The sequence below is a fragment of the Sturnus vulgaris genome, chromosome 8 (assembly GCF_052056855.1).
Source record: "Sturnus vulgaris isolate bStuVul1 chromosome 8, bStuVul1.hap1, whole genome shotgun sequence".
In the NCBI taxonomy this organism is placed as follows: Eukaryota; Metazoa; Chordata; class Aves; order Passeriformes; family Sturnidae; genus Sturnus; species Sturnus vulgaris.
Genome location: NC_142250.1, coordinates 4610897 through 4627816, shown reverse-complemented (window position 1 = coordinate 4627816; position 16920 = coordinate 4610897). Strand labels below are relative to the sequence as shown.

At 42.7% G+C, this 16920-nt stretch overlaps 1 protein-coding gene across 21 annotated transcripts in view; it reads left to right on the top strand.

Annotated features, from left to right (window-relative positions):
- The window catches only part of PCDH15 (protocadherin related 15), a 643743-nt gene that overhangs the window by 613292 nt on the left and 13531 nt on the right, over positions 1-16920 (top strand). For all 21 annotated transcript variants that reach the window (XM_088168755.1, XM_088168758.1, XM_088168745.1 and 18 more), the window contains 3 exons: positions 2848-3024; positions 8273-8491; positions 11246-11356. In XM_088168755.1, coding sequence (XP_088024881.1) covers positions 2848-3024; positions 8273-8491; positions 11246-11356 — 507 coding nt within the window. The remainder of the gene's footprint in view (positions 1-2847; positions 3025-8272; positions 8492-11245; positions 11357-16920) is intronic.

Genomic DNA, 16920 nt, shown 5'->3' with positions numbered 1-16920 from the left:
AGGCTCATCACCTGTTCTGCTCCTGCTTCCACTTCTTATATACCCCTTGGGAGGATGGGAATGACCCCCGTGGGATTAACAAGATTAATTTGATTCTGCTGATAAATACAGCAGAACTGCAGATTCTGTTGTTACTTAAAAGTAGGAATCTAAAAAAAATGTGGCTTTTGTGAGTACCACTAAAAGCAAATCGCCGTTTCCAGGGGAGTTCTAAAACACTAGTGTTTTTAGCATCACAAGTTCAGCTGAACGATTTTTCAAACAATTCTACAGGGAACTGCCCTATTTTTAAGTGAATTCTTTAATTGCAGCTCTTCAGTCTTCAGTGTGATTTTATTCTCTGTTTTAACCTAAACATGGAATTTGTGTGTTTCAAATTGAACACTGCTGCCATTCTGCTGGACTTTGTGGGGTTTCCCACAATATCAGTATAGCCAATGGCTGCAATGTACTTATTTCTCAGGAAGTGATATCACAGAATTCCTGAGTGATTAGGGTTGGAAGGGACCTTAAAGCCCATCCAATGCCACCCCCTGCAATGGGCAGGGACAACTTCCACTCTCCCAGGTTACTCCAAGCCCTGTCCAGCCTGGCCTTGGACACTTCCAGGGATCCAGGGGCAGCCACAGCTTCCCTGGGCACCCTGTACCAGGGCCTACCCACTCTCCCAGGGAACAATTCCTTCCCAATATCCCACCTATCCCTGCCCTCTGGCAGTGGGAAGCCATTCCCTGTGTCCTGTCCCTCCATCACTTGTCCAAACGTTCTGTTTGTTCTTCACTTTAAACAATGTTTTAGACAAAGATATTCTCAAAGACAATGAATTCCATCAGGATGCCAAGACTTTCTGAGGATAGGGAATGTTGTTACTGATTCTGTCAGAAGTGACCCTACATTATAACCTTCCAACCTGATGGAGCAGTTCTGTCTTGGGCATAATAAGAGTTCTGTACAAGGAAACAGAAAAGGACAAGGGGAATTGGCCTCCAGCTCTACCAGGGAAGGCTCAGGTTGGAGAGCAGGAGGAATTTCTCCATGGAAAGGGTGCTCAGGCCTTGTGAGGGGCTGCCCAGGGAGGTTTGGAGTCCCCATCCCTGGAGGTGTCCAAGGAAGGGCTGGACATGGCACTCAGTGCTCTGGGCTGGGGACAAGGTGGGCATTGGGAACAGGGTGAATTCTGAGACACGGTGATTCCATGAAAAGCATCTCCTGCAGCAAGAGATGATTAAATGCTAATTATGGAGGCAAGTCCTTTACATATTTGCTCTGCCTGACACCTTGTGTTGAACACTCTTCTAAGAATGGTTGTCGTTTCTTTTCAGCCATTTACACTCCCATCAGGTTTGGTGGGGTTTTATAATAATCTCCATATCCCAGATTGGTCCTGTCAGACTTTCCCTGGGGAAATTATTGTTGCTGAGGTGTCTGTGACAGGTTCTCACCTTGGCTGCCAGTGCAGAGCATGCCAGAAGCAGAGATAAGTAGAGTTTTCCATATCTGCAAACAACAGGAGAGCTTGTTCAGAGGGCACCACTCCACAAGCACCGTGTCAGCCAATCTGTATCCCTATTTTCTCTGCAGTAATTCCATATATTCACTCTTCAGGTATGACCTGGCTCTGACATACTTGAATTTTTCAAGGTCTTATAGAAAAGCTTAAAAGCTTACAAGTGGTTTTAAGGGCACACTAAATTTCCACACAAAGAGACGAGATGTTCCTTGGATAAATGTGAATCAGGAGTCTTGAAGAATAAGGTGGAAATCTTGTGTCAGGAAAAAACGTAACAGCAAGAATGTAACCTCAGCAACTGCAGAAGGTTTTGTGTTAAACAAGTGACACCTTAACGTCACTGATGTCCTTTTTTTTTAGAGAGGTGTGTCTTCCTCCACACCCTGGTGCATCCTTGATGGATCAGACCATACATCCCCTGTAGTTCCCTTGCTTTTGCCTCCCAGCTCAGCTATTGCTTTTTGATTTTCTGATTGTACCAATTAGCCCAGGAAATTCTATATTTTCTTATAAGTTTAGATGGAACTTTTACGCTTCCAAATGCTCTGGTTTATTTCTCCTTTTTTTTTTTTTTTTGTGCATAGTTGATGATATTTGCATTTATGCCTTTGTTTATAAAACATTCTGTGGACTGTGAGTAAACCTTTCTTGGTCCCATGTTGGAAACCTTATCAATCTTTAGCAAGCCTGGTTGTTGTTGTTTTCGTTGATAATGTTGTTATCTCTAAATTCTATCAGCCTTTCTTTCCCCTGCTTGTGGAATCCTGCTGCAGTTTATTTGATTTTATTTCCTGTGGTAAAAGTGTCAGTCCAATATTCCAATTTCCTTCTGCCTGGAAAACCTGGTGCCTTTTGGAGCAGCAGGTGTTGCAGCCCCTGGAATGTTGTGTGATATTGGAGGGCCAGATGAAATATCCCACCAAAAATCATTCAAGTGGTTGTTCCTCTGGGTGAAAATTTATGGAATGTACCCTGTGGAAGGCTGGAATGGAAGTACTGGCATAATATAACTTAATAAAGGGCCGACAGGAGGATTTTGTGTGAAATATAGGTGGCGATTCCCATGAGCCATTTAAAACTCGACTGGGGTCATAAATACAAAGAGCTCGACTTAAGGACACAATTTCTGAAGGCCTCTCTGAGCACTGCTGAGCTTTTCTCAGGAGTTCAGCATTTCAGAGGTTGTGTGGAGCAGCAATTCCTTTTTTAAAATGTTCTGAAGGTCGAAACCCTTCTCATCCTATGAGTTTTGCCTATCAGTTCCTCATTTGGGCTGGGGTCAGTGGTGAGCAGCACAAATCAATCACTGCAGCTTTCCAGCTTCATCTTCTCTTTAGGATTTTGGAACGCTACGTCCAAGACCAGATTCCAGGAGCTACGGTCGTGGTGGAATCCATCGGAGCACGGAGGTTTGGGGATGGATATTCTGAGGAGGATTACACCAAGTCTGACCTCATGGTCTACGCCATCGACCCACAAACCAACAGAGCCATCATGAGGAACGAACTTTTTAAGTGAGTCTTTGTTTTGTTGAGCTCCCTCTATTTCCATGGATTGTTTGGGATCTGTTGATCTGTTAGGAACTGATTCAGCATAACGGGAACAGAAAAATCCATTGAAACAGCTGCTGCATGGATATCCCCTATGGATACTTTGGGAATTTGCTGCTTCCTAGTTCAGTCCAGTGCCCTGGGCTAAATTGTCCCAATCCACATGATTCAGATATTGTCACCAAGACAGCTTGTAATAGGTTTTCTCCACCCTGTGTAGGAGCTTCCAACTGAAATTCCTCCAAAGAACTTCCTTCTTATGTACCCAAAGTCCTGAGTGATCTTCAGGCTTTGCTGCAATGTTGACCTTCAAGGTCCCCACAGTTTTTGTTTGGAGAATGAGTCAGTTCTTCTTTTTTTAGGGAAGGGAAGGGAAGGGAAGGGAAGGGAAGGGAAGGGAAGGGAAGGGAAGGGAAGGGAAGGGAAGGGAAGGGAAGGGAAGGGAAGGGAAGGAGCAGAGGTGGTTTGCACCTCATGTAAAACAGACTGGGACATGACCCAGTGCACACTTCCACACAGGAGATCAGGCTCTTGAAAATGCAAATCAGATTCTTCTTCTAGAGGAAAAAAAAACCTTTTTTGGTTAGGTTTTTTGGTTTGGGGGTTTTTTTTTGGCACGTCTTCCACCTTGGTGTTGGTTTTTCTCTTGGTGAGAACCCCACCAGGCTCTTCCTGTGCTGAGCACATCAACAGCAACGAGGCAGGAAAAGGCTGCAAACTACAGCAGGGAAATGGTCTTGGAAAAGGGCTTCTTCTCCCAAGCTTCTTGTGAACTGTAGGTGAACCACAGCATAAAAAAGTTCTGCAGATACTCAGATTTTATAGGCTAGGAAAGATCACTGGGATCATTCTGAGCAAGTTTGGGAACTCTCCAAATTAATTCTGCTTGGAACATATCTGTCAGCAAAGCAATGCACCAGAAAATCCAATCAGCTACGACCTGGGGGTTGTTATTGCAGGTTAATTCCCTGACAAAAATTAGACCTTTTGTCTTTTTTTTTTTTTAATTTTAGTTTTCCAGGCTCAGTTTTATTATAACTTTGGGTCCTAAATTAAAGCATCTATTGGTGCTTTTAATTTCTGGGTCCCATCGGGGTCTAGGCTCATGTTCACATCATCCTCTGTATTTTTTTTCTTCAGAAGTTCTGCTCTGGGCTATGTTTTAATTCTTTTAATCATGTAAAGTTTTCTCTGAACCCACTCCAGTCTTCCAGCATCATTTTTCTGAGCTAGGAATATAAAAAATCTGAATCTATAAAAATTATATATATAATTTTAAAAATTATAATTTATATGAAATATCATTAATAGCAAAAACAGCTTTCAGAGGAGTGGCAATAGAGCCTCCTTCCTTCTCCTGGCATTTGTTTGTAGGTATCCCCATGGTCATTTAGTCTTTTCAGGTCTCAGTGATGCTCTTGGTGTTTGTGGTCACTCGCCCATTATCGATCATTCCCAGAATGGATTCATTGTGATCTTTTCCCAGTTTTATTCAAGACTTGGACACACTTTTCCTCCTCCCTTTGGAATACTCTCAGTAAATCCACTACTATCAGGATATGAAAATCAGCTGTTATCATAACAGGGAGGCAGTTGGCTCTTTGAATTCAAAATAAACTTCTACTTTCTTTGAATGAAAAATAAACTTTTACCTTTGCAGACTCTCTTCGTGGTAAGAAAAAAAAATCTCCTTCTTTGTTATGGCACTCTTTGAAAATATTGGAATGCCTTTTCAGGGATGTTCAGATGTCCAGTGAAGTACCCAGAGCAGAACAGAGTTAAGATGGGTTAAAAATCAGATTTTCCAACAGGAAGGGAAGGGGGATTCATCTGAGAAACAGCTTCATTAAAATGCTCCCTGTGCATGCACACTCAGCTTTTTAGAGTGTTTTTTTTTCTTGTCTTCAAAAGCCTTTAAATATTTAAATCAGCAAAATCCCAGGGAATGCTCCCCTGGAGTTAGGGTAGAGGTGAGCAACTGTCAGCTCACTGGAGTAAGGAGACAGATTTAGGCAGCTGGAGTTCCCACGTTTTCACTGGAAGGTGGGAAATTTGGGCCAGGGACGTACCCAAATCTATAAAGATTTTAATCTCCTAAAAAGATAAAGGTCCCTCTTGGGAGTTTGATTTCAGAGGGATTGCTCAGGGTTCTTCCCACCATGGTCAGAGGACACTTTAGCAGTGGCTGTCCCCTAACTGGGAAGCCACAAATCCCAAACACCCTTCTGTCAGCCAAGAATCTGCTCTGGATCTGGCAGAAAAGGGATCAGTGGGAGAAAGGATCATTTCATAAACTGGATATGATGGGAGAAAGGTGAATAAGTCCAAAAGAAACAGAACATGCTGTTTTGAACAGTTAATTACCAATAAGGAAGATAAATTCCCACAGGTGATTTTCCAAGTGTTCAACAACTCCATGATGTATCCAGGACCAACAGCACAGATTTAGTGACTTCTGCCAGCTGGAATGTTTACACAGCTCACCAAATGATGGAAGATACCTGTGGCTTTTCCAGAATGGGCTTTTCTGGGAGCACCTGCTGTGTTTCTCCTTCTAAATCAGAGTGGAGGCTTTGATTTAACAGAATTTCTTGTGAACCTGTCACTGTTTGAAAACAGTTATTTTTGAAGGTCAGATGTGAGGGGAATTGAGTATGAAGTGGAAGAGCAGGTGGAGAACTGCAGGGATACAGGCAGGAGTCAGGGATCCAAACCCAAAGCAGCTGGAGCTGGGAGAAGAGGGTGCTGACACAGCAGCTCACCAAGCAGCACCTGAACAGTCACAGTTGTCACCATGAGAAGCAAACCTTACTGAACCAAAGCATGTGGCTCCTGTAATCCACAATACTAATCCCACAATAATTCCAGGAAAATGTTTGGCTGGAAAACAAAGGCATGATTTAGAAATCATGTAGCAGCCAGTTCGGGGGGTAAAACCCATGTGTTCCTCAAAATATGTGGAATTTTCTCTGTCCTGTACTTAGTAAAACTGGTAAACAACGAGAGATCCATATTTTTCCTTCACACTGTTATGATTGCTTACCTGAAGTTTTTATTAATCATGGATCTCATAAAACAGAGTCATTTAGGTTGGAAAGAACCTCTGAGCTCATCAGGTCCAACCTTTAACCCAGCACTTCCAAGCCCACCACTAAACCAGGTCCTCACATCCACACATTTATGGAAGACCTCCAGGGATGGGCACTCCAAACCTCCCTGGGCAGCCCCTCACAAGGCCTGAGCACCCTTTCCATGGAGAAATTCCTCCTGCTCTCCAACCTGAGCCTCCCCTGGCACAGCTTGAGGCCGTTTCCCCTTGTCCTGTCCCTGTTCCCTGGCAGCAGAGCCCGACCCCCCCTGGCTGTCCCCTCCTGTCAGGGAGTTGTGCAGAGCCAGAAGGTTCCCCCTGAGCCTCCTTTTCTCCAGGCTGAGCCCCTTTCCCAGCTCCGTCAGCCACTCCTCCTGGATTTTTGCTCCAAATCTATTTGGACCCAAAAATGGGTCTGAATAGTACCTGTACTTCACTATGTCCTCCCTCTTACACAAACCCCTAAAAGACTCTGAAGCCACTCAGATAATTTCCCAGACTGAAACGTTCAGCCTCCTTTCCTATCTTTTAAAGGGAAGAGGCTTTGATTTACTGGAGCATAAAAACCAGTTGAATCCAGCAAATTCCTCCTGCATAAATTAAGTGGAAAATGTCCCCTGTTAAAAAGAAACTGTGTGAAGCTCCTGCACAACGTGTCAGGTTCCATCACAGAGTAAACGCTCACGGCTGAGTTACGAACCTTTTAAAAAGGCTCTGTCGGGAAAATGCCAGCAGAATTTCAACAGAGAGATGGTTAAAATCATCCAGGGACTTAATGCCGTCCTGCTGGGAAAGCTTATGCCAGCTCAAAGGACGTGGGACATGCACCAGTGACATCTAGTGGGCAGCAAGAAAACGTTTGTATCCACTTTATGCCATCATTTAGGTTGGAAAAGGGATTTTTTCTCAAGTACCAAGGAAATGGTTTGTGGAAGACCTTAGGAATGGGAATTATTCTTCCAGACACCTTTGTGAGGGTGAGAGTGAGCATCCTCTTTGCCCTCAGTATCATGAAACCAACCCAAATTCATCATTCAGGATGAGCTGTTCTGCTTGTGACAAGATTCAGTTCATCCATTACACACTCAGAGCAGAGTGGACTCTCCCCAAAATTCTGAAATATAAAAACAGGGACAAGAAATGCTACGAGGATTTATCAGGAAATTAATCTGAGGGGAAGTCAATTGTAAGAAATGACCGCCCTTGAAGAAATGATCTTTGAGGAGTGGAATTTCTGTCTTGTGATCAGAGTAAGGAAATCAAAGCTATCTCAGTCTTTCCTTAGACATTCAGAGTTTATACACAAAAATACACATGAAAGTTTTTTGTTGTTTTTTTTATTTGAAGTTTTCTGGAGGTTTTTTTCCCCTTGTCTTTCTCCAGGAGAACCGCTGTACATGTAAGGTTCTGGTATTCTGCTATAGCTCCCATATTTTAGGATCCTCCATCCTAATACACTTCTTACTTTGGTCTTTGGAGCTAGGCAGCTTGTGAGACACTCAGTCCTCACTTCTAGAGTGATCCAAGGATTTTTGTTTTCCTTCTGAATTTAAAGCCTTGGACAATATATTTTTTGTCCAGCCAGCTGAAGAATTTCCCTAAGGAGCTGAGCAAATCCTCTTAAAATTGCCTGATTTTAGGGTAACAGCAGCCATGGAATCATTAAGGGTGGAAAAGACATCTGAGGTCATGGAATCCAACATTCCCCAACACTGCCAAGGCCACCACTGCCCCATGTCCCCAGGTGCTACATCCACAGGTTTTTTGAAGACTTCCGGGGTGGTGATTCCACCACTGCCTGGTCCTTAGGGATGTGTCCAGGAAAGGTTGGTTGATCCTTGAGATCAAAGCAGAGAAGGAAAAGCACAAAGTAAGGCCTTTGTGATGCCAGCAAGAACTTTATGCCACTGGAAATCAGGATAAGCACAGCTCAGCCCTCCTTTTCAGTCTTTAAACTGTGTGCTGGTGTTAGGTACATTGGAATTGTCCCTGGCACCGGGATTACAGGGAATTGCCACTATTCCAGAGATGACGTATGCTCTTTATTGGACTATTAACCTGCCATAATTACAACTCTCTTCATGAACTTGGCCCTAATAGTGGGGTGGTTTTGTGCCGTTGAAGGTTCCTGGATGGCAAACTGCTGGATATCAACAAGGAGTTCCAGCCCTACCTGGGCCAGGGCGGGCGAATCCTGGAGATCCGCACGCCGGACGTGGTGGCCAACGTGAAGAAGCAGGCGCAGGCCGTGGGCTACACGGAGGGGGCCCTGCTAGCCCTGGCTGTCATCATCATCCTGTGCTGCATGCCAGCCATCCTCATCGTCATGGTCAGCTACCGGCAGTGAGTACCCTCCTCCTCCTCCTCCCCTCCCAGGGCTTGTCATAGAGCTGCTGAGTTTTGGAGCAGAGCTGCTTCAGCCATCATTCGTCGTCACGAGATTAATTTCTATTTATTGTTGCCTATTTCTAAAATGTTTGTTATGTATTATCTGTATTTCTATTATGTAAGTTAATTTCTGGGTGTAACCCCCTTTTCACCACAAGGGCTGCTCAGTGCCTGGTGTGAAGAACACGGGAAGTGCATCCTGGGCTTTCTAACATGGTGCAGGATTTTTGTGCCAAAACACCGGCTCAAAACTCAGGTGTCGGACACAGAAGTGAGGATTCAGAGCTGAATTCCATGCAAAAAGAAAAAAATTGAGCAAGAAAGTGCTTTTTCAAGAAATGAATCAAAAATCAAATTAGAGGATTCCAATGTTTTTGCTTAAATCCTAAAATATTTTTCCTGAGCTTCTTAAGAATTAATTTGCAATTAATTACAAATGTTTCCTGGAGAGTTCGTTTTCTGCTATTTTAAGGCAACATCAGAGATAATTTTTGATATTTCCTCTTGCCTCTTATATGCTGAAGAGATTCCAGTAATTGGCTGATAAATTAATTCAAATCAACATCTGCAATACGTTCCTCTCAACTAAAATTTTCAGGTCTACTCATATTTAAAACTGCTGCATTTGGATTTAAAGGCTCCATACCTATTCACTTATTTATTTAGATACAGATATATATATGTTCATACATTTGTTCTCTAAGTAAATACTATATTCATAAATGTACATGTAAATTATATTCCAGTTCATAGATTTATAAATTCATTTATTCACTGATTTATTCTTTAATTAGTGATTATATTCACATACCCTTTTCTCTATTCTGCGTGAAGAGAAAAAGCCTTTTAAAGAAGTTTGAAAGAGCTTGACCAACTTCTGCACCATTGGGATAGCAGATCATTCCCAAACTGCTCTTCCTCTTTCAAATTCTTTTGGAAAATTTGCTTCCATGAGCTAGTTCATCTTGCAGTTCGTTGGTAGCTGTTATCTGAATTGCAGATAAAAATGAAGCAGCCTCATTTTTCCTTCACATCTGTTAGATTATCCAAACATCATCAATCTCTTTTAGGAGCTCTCAGAAATCTGCTTAAATTAATTTCATCCAAAAATCCCATTTTTCCCATCTAGAAATCTGACTTGGAGTGGGATTTATAGCAGCCCATAGTGAATAAATTGTATTTTTATGGAGAGTGCCAAAGAAAATGAAAGGAATTTTAGAGTTAAATTAAAATCCTGAGCCTCATGGTTTGTTTTTGCATTCCAGCCTTTTTCACTCCTTTTCCAAAGGAATCTTGGTATTTTTCCTATAATATTTCTTTAGTAATAAATCTAAAAATGAAATCCAGTATCCTTTGAAATCCAGTATCTAGCACAAACCTGTAAGGTACTTATAAATTATTTATTAATCACAAAAGAATGGCATCTTCTAAATAATAACCAAAAATAATGCTCCTTCATTATTAAAAGTATTTTATATACATCTTTGAAATATGCTAAAAGGGGAAAATATTAATAAAATAACAACTATATTATTTATATTGTTATATAAAAATAATTAAATATAAAAAACCAAGTCTAAATATGTGCCTGCTTAAGAAAAAACAGGAGAAATATTCATGTTTTCATGTCTTGTTTTCATTCCCTGCTGTAATTCGTATTTCTGCTGACTACAGAATTGTTTCCAGGGGATCAAAAATGCAGCCAAATGCTGTTCAGCTCTGGAAGTTCTGATTCTTTAAACAAGTCATTAATTCTGGAATTTGATGTGTGGAATAATTAAGTAGCCTGTAGTTTATTACTCCTGTTAGAGTTACTGTTATGGGCAGTTGTTGGAAGTAGAATTTATTTAACCTTCCTTTTTATCTCTTTTTTTTGCAACCAAACAGATTCAAAGAGTAAGTATTTATTTCCAGCTTTGTTTCTTCCAGCTTCCCCAGGAATACTGACATATCTTGTTCTCAAAGTGTATTAAATATAAAGGTTTTTTTTAAAAATTCTTAAACTCAACTTGCTCCTGAACTCCTGGTGTGATGAGTTTAAATTTTTATCGCTACTCAGTGTCACGGGGTTGTATCAGCCACATGATCCTGGCTGTGCTCCCCACGTGAGGAGCTTTATTTTCTAGACAGAGAACAGAAATTTATTCTAAAAAAAAGCACAAAAAAAAACCCAACAAAAAAACCCCAAACATTAATTGAACTGAAATTTCCCCAGCCAATTCCATTAAGAAAAACGAGCTGTGAGTGGACAAGGGGGAGTGGCAAAACAGAAAGATGTAGTTTCAAATGGGATATTGGGAAGAAATTCCTCCCTGGGAGGGTGGGCAGGCCCTGGCACAGGGTGCCCAGAGAAGCTGTGGCTGCCCCTGGATCCCTGGAAGTATCCAAGGCCAGGTTGGACACTGGGGCTTGGAGCAGCCTGGGATAGTGGAAGGTGTCCCTGCCCATGGCAGGGGTGACGCTGGATGGGCTTTAAGGTCCTTTCCAACCCATTCTGGGATGTGGGGAATCTCTGGGATTCCACCAAGACAGAACACCCAGGAGCTGAAAAATCCAGAAGATGATCATGCTACTTCTTTGATGAAGACAAAATCCAGGGATTAACTGCAGGGCAAGAACATAGAAAACCTCACACTTTGGCTTTCTCTGGGGGCGTGTTTTGGGGCATTCCTGATGAGTATTTCTCCTTCCCCCTGTGGCTCTCCACAGGCGACAGGCTGAGTGTGCCAAGACTGCAAGGATCCAGATGGCTCTGCCAGCAGGAAAACCGGCTGGAGCAGCGGCCAACAACCTCTATGAGGAGCTTGGAGACAGCACCATGTGAGTATTCCTTGACATCCATCCAGAAAATCACTGCCCTGGGCAACCTGGGATAGTGGGAGGTATCCCTGCTCATGACAGGGACATCTCTTTGAAAAAGGTTTTCTTCATTCTCCAGCTGCTTGGGGTTCTTCAACATCCAGAAAAGAAATAGGCTGGCTCTGGAAGGAGCAAAAAAAGCAATTTAATCTTCCTGTAATGTATGGGGGAACCTTTAACAGACTTTTAGTGGGCAAAAAGGTCTCACCAAATAGTTTTCCTAAGAGCAAGATCCTACAGCAGGTCACTGCTATCATGATTGGACTCCTTGGAACATTCAGGCCAGCACTCCACATTTTCCAAAGCTGTTGACTAAACACATCCAATGAAATGGTAATTCTCTGAAAATTGCTGCCCCAAAGTCCCCATTTCCTATAGTAAGAAGAGTTTGGTTCATTGAGATTTTTTTGTTCTAAATTTGAACCTGTTTAAATATTGAAGTTAAAGGAGCTATCAAAGCAGAGAAACCCCTGGTAGCTCAATAAACGCATCTTTTACCTCTTACATGCTCATAAAATAATAATTTTGCAAGGCTGCTTCTCTTTTCATGCCTCTGTAAACCTGAAGTTAATGGACTCCAATAACAATTTAACTCTCAGTAGGAAAATATTCCAGCCAATTATTATTTGTCTGATACTGGGGGGGGTTGTTTGATAAGCTTTACCACACTTCCTCATCTCTGTTTATACCTGAAAACCAAGGAGTGCTGAAGAGCCCAGCTTGAATAATATTTGGAGCAGGTAGGGAGTGAGTGGATGGTGGAAAAGAGGATTGCCCTGTTTTCAGTCATGATTTGTTCTGCCCAGAAAGTTGAAATTTTCTAGCTGCTGTGATAGAGTTTATAAAATATTACAGAGCCATGACAGAGCTTTAACTTCTGGACAACTGGTTGCAGTCTCTGCCTGTGGAATAATTCCAGGGCTTGAGCTTTTCTGGGTAAATAGAGGCCTGAAAAATGCTGGGAGCAGGAATAGTTTCTCCTAAGGCCTGAATTTTTGCCTTTTGTCTTTGTCAAGTTATGCTTGGTCAGGAAGGGAGGAAAAACGTGTGGAATAAAGTTTTTTAGCATGGGAGCACTTCTGTTTGTGAGTCACATCTGTACCCCCTTATGCAGGGATAAAATTAACTTTATTTTTTACAATAAACCAAATTTCTGCTGAAATTAATTATGTGATGCTAAACCCAGAAAAAGCCTTGTTGTGCTTTGTTTTATCTACAAAGGCTTTTTGGGGTTTAGTACTACCCCAAAGAGGTGCCACTTCCCAAATCTGTAGTATTGACTTTGAGGCTTAGCTTTATGTTAATTTGGACAAAAAATAGTCTTCATTGCACCAAAAAAGATGCTGTAGTCGGAATATTTTCTCTCAGATGTCTTTGCATACAACCAAGGCTTATCCGTCACGCTGAGGAACTGATTAAACACAAAAATCCTTCAAAGATACATCAAAATCCATAGGATTTGCAAGAAAATAACAGGCTTCAATAAATATAATTGCAAATTAAATTTTTCTTCCCCATTAAATATTTTACTGTAGCACACAGGTATACCTTAGAAAATTCTTATTTGGGAAAAATCTTTTATTGCCATTTTTCATTAGTTTTAGTTGTCCTAAGTCTGTCATCTTTAATTTGCAGTGTCTTGTTTGCTTTCTTTGGTGTTTATAGCAAATGAAACAGAACAAAGCTCTTTAGTTTTAAATCTGCCTTGTCTCACCATTTTCCTTTTTCCCTGTCTTTGGATCCTTAGGCATCAGTAAGTAAGCTTATTTCATTGTCTTAATATTTGTAGCTGGTAGAAATTAGTTAATTTTCCTTCCAGCAATTCCCATCCAACCTTGCAAGGTGAAGTTCATATTTTATTTGTCCATTGAGCAGGAAAGACATTTACTGGGAAGTTCCAATACTTCTGTGCTTCTTTATCCCTCTTCTTGGAAGCAGAGAGAGGATGGGTGATTGCTGAACTTGAAGGGCATTATTTCTAAAGCCAAAAGGTCAGAAAAAGCCAAACCAACACTGAGTGCATGAACGGAGGTTTGCTGGGAGTTCATGGATTTATGGCTGGGTTTAAACCTTCCTTGGCTGTTAACTCCAATCCCATGCAAAGCCTCTAGAGTCTTTGAGTTCACAGAAATTGAACTCTCTGGTCCTCAGTGATCAAAAGAGCTCCACATAGACAGAAAAACACAGCGGGGTCACCTCAGCTCTCAGCGGCCTCGTGTGGAGTGAGGAAGAGGCTGAGGAGCTTTTGAAATAATCTGCTCCAGTGGCAGGAAGGTGGTGGTGCCTTGCATGAGCCTTCTGCTGGAGGGGCTCCTTCAAGTTCAGTCACTGCTTCTCTCACCCCTCTGCAGATGCAGCGCTTGGCTGACTACATCAAAGCTGGCTGCTTCCAAATTCTGAGTTACTTTATAGCTCAGGGGCCCAGCACAGGAGGGACCTGGAGCTGCTGGAGAGAGCCCAGAGGAGGCATCAGGATGACCAGAGGGATGGAGCAGCTCTGCTGGGAGGAAAGGCTGGGACAGCTGGGATTGTTCAGCCTGGAGAGGAGAAGCTTTGGGGTGACCAAACTGTGGCCTTCCAGTGCCTGAAGGAGCTACAGGAGAGATGGAGAGAGGCTCTGTACGAGGGCTGGAGTGCCAGGACACAGGGAATAGTTTGATGGGATATTGGGAAGGAACGGTTCCCTGGGAGGGTGGGCAGGACCTGGCACAGGGTGCCCAGAGAAGCTGTGGCTGCCCCTGGATCCCTGGAAGTGTCCAAGGCCAGATTGAAAGAGGCTTGGAGCAGCCTGGGATAGTGGAAGGTGTCCCTGCTCATGGCAGGGGATTGGAGCCAGGTCATCTTTTAGGTCCTTTCCACCCAAACCCTTCTCTAATTACTGTGAAGTTAATTATTTTTTATTCATTCTGCCCAAAAGAAGTCTTAGACACACTCAGCTCTGGCAAACTGCATTGCTTGGGGAGAGTTTATTCACTTTGTGGAGCTTTGCAGAGTGTTTTTTGCAAATGGGAGAATGATCCCTCAGTTCTGTGCAGGAATTCCAGTCCTTCTGGCTCCCTGGAACATTGAGAAGCTGGGGGTTCACTGCCTGGGTTGTCCCCTGATCAAAACAGGAAACAAAACTTAAGAAACTGAAGTGTTTTCTTATTAAATACAACCTTCAGGGGACTTTTACATCTTAAATAACTTAGAGGAAAAAGAAGATCTATTAATTAATTCCTTCTAGGTATTTAAATTTCCCTTCTAATTTTGCTAGGGAATATTTAACCATCAGAGATTAATTTCTCATTAATTTGGGTTTAGTTATATGTTTTCTGAGATATGAAACAACACTACCAAAATCCACAGAACAATGTGACCAAGAGGTCTAAAACTTCATCTTCCAACATTCACGGAATCATGGAAAACTCTTTCTTTTTTTTTTCCTATTCTTTTACCAAAATTCAAATTTTGGTAGAGACAAGGCTTAGAATTTTTAACTCAGAACTTGTGTGAAAATACTGGGCATCTCTAAGTCACTAAAACCAGTTTTAAATGAGATTTTAATTTGTGCAGGTAGATGAGATTGCTACTCATGCTGTACTTTAGCTCTGCCTGACACAGGCCCAAATCCTAAATTTCTCACAGTTTGAGAGAAAAATAAATCTCATTTCAGCCTGCTGTGAGCACTATTTAGAATAGGCCTTGAAGGGCACTTTTCTAGCAGGCAATTTGGGGCTATTAATTTTAAAATACCGTTTATTTTCAAATCTACTCAGAAGGTTGTGGTATTAAGAATATTTGAGGAAGGAAATTAATGAGGGACTGGGAGGTGACACATGCAGTCCAGAAAGTGCTGAGATCTCCCACTTTTGGTGCAGAAATTCAATGTTATCCAACCACAGGGGCTTCTCATTGGGTTCAACATGATGAAGAGATGACATTCACACACACAAGAGATTAAATTCATTCACATATTAATATTTCTGCGATGTTTCATGTTTCTAGGTAGATAGGCCACAATATTAACTGATAATTTTGAAATCTAAGAGGTCTTTTTAACAAGAAGTCAATTTATTTTTTAACTCACCAAGTAGCTATGCAGCTTCAAATTAAAACAAGCAGCAACTTGTTTTAATTTTTCTTCCTTCCCCCTTAAAGATGCAAAAGTAAATGTCTTGCCAGTAGTAGATGTGCTCATGCTGTTGGGTTGTAGTTTGCTAGAAGTGATTTAATGGCTCTGATTCATGTCATAAGTTCTTTTTTCTCTCTCATAAGTACCTATGTCCATGCATGTTTCCTCACATGTGATTATCTTCTTTTCTTTCAAGTCTTTTTCTTCTCTACCATTTCCAACAAAGCAGGGGAAAAAAGTCAGTCTTAGAAGAAGGAGACCGACAGAGAGTTATAAGCAGCTTTGCTTCCCGTGCTATAGAGGCTCACAAGCAATCCAGTATCAATGGATCCCTGAACAATAACCTCCCCAAATCCTCGAGTAACATCACTTTTTTATCTGATGAGAACCCGCTAACGACCCGAAACCCGTTGTACGTGGAAGGTCTCCCACAAAGCCCCGCTGCCGCTGGGTTCCTACGGAAAAGGAACGATACTTTAGATATTCTTTCTCCTTCAAGACTGGCCTGGAGAGAGGCTTCTTTTGGGGGCAGCCACCGGGCATGGACAGTGCCCACTCACCTGACCAGGAGACACATGTCAGGGTCCCCGGGTAGGCCTGTTATCATGGACCCCATCCAGTGGCAGCAGCAGAGACTCACAGCCAAGGAGGAAGGAGCTGAAAACCCTGATAGCAGTGATGATGTCAGCAGTCCCCTCTTCCAAAAGATCAGTGGCCCCAAGCTGACTGTGAAGGAGAAGGCGAGGCAGTTTGAGGCGCTGCAGGAAATGAAGCAAGTGAGGTCTCCCGAGGTGAAATCCACGCGGTCGCCCACACACAGCGCCGGTGTCCAGGAGGGAGAGAATGCACCAGAGCAGTCTCCCAAAAGTGTGGTGGCTTCTCCCCACCTTCGCTCCTCCTCTCTGTCCTCTCCAATGCCTTGTGCTGAAGGAGTTGAAGCGGAGGCCACCGTGGTCCCCGCTGTAATTGTCACTCACCACGACGATCCTCATTCTCCTCCACCGACTCGCAAACCAACTCCTCCGTCTTCTAGGATAAAGAAATCACTTTGCCAAAGTTTCCTAGCTCCTCAGACCAAAGAAAATGTAGAAAGCATTCCAGATCCGCCTAAAATTCCCCCACCCCCACCTCCACAGCTGCCACCTCCACTGCCACCACCACCTCCATCCCCTCCTCTGTTGCCACCACATCCTCCACCTCCACCTCCACCTGCAGTTTCTCTTCCTTCTTCTTCTTCTTCTTCTTCCTCTCCATCTCCTCTTAGCACACAGCTCCCGTCCCCTGCCAAGCATTCCAAATCCCCTGCCAAACAGCCAGCTGTCCCCACCCCGGCCTCAGTGCCAGAGCTTCCTCCCCGCAGGGAGCTCAAAGGAATTCTTAAAAACATTCAGAATTTGGCCGCCATCGAGAA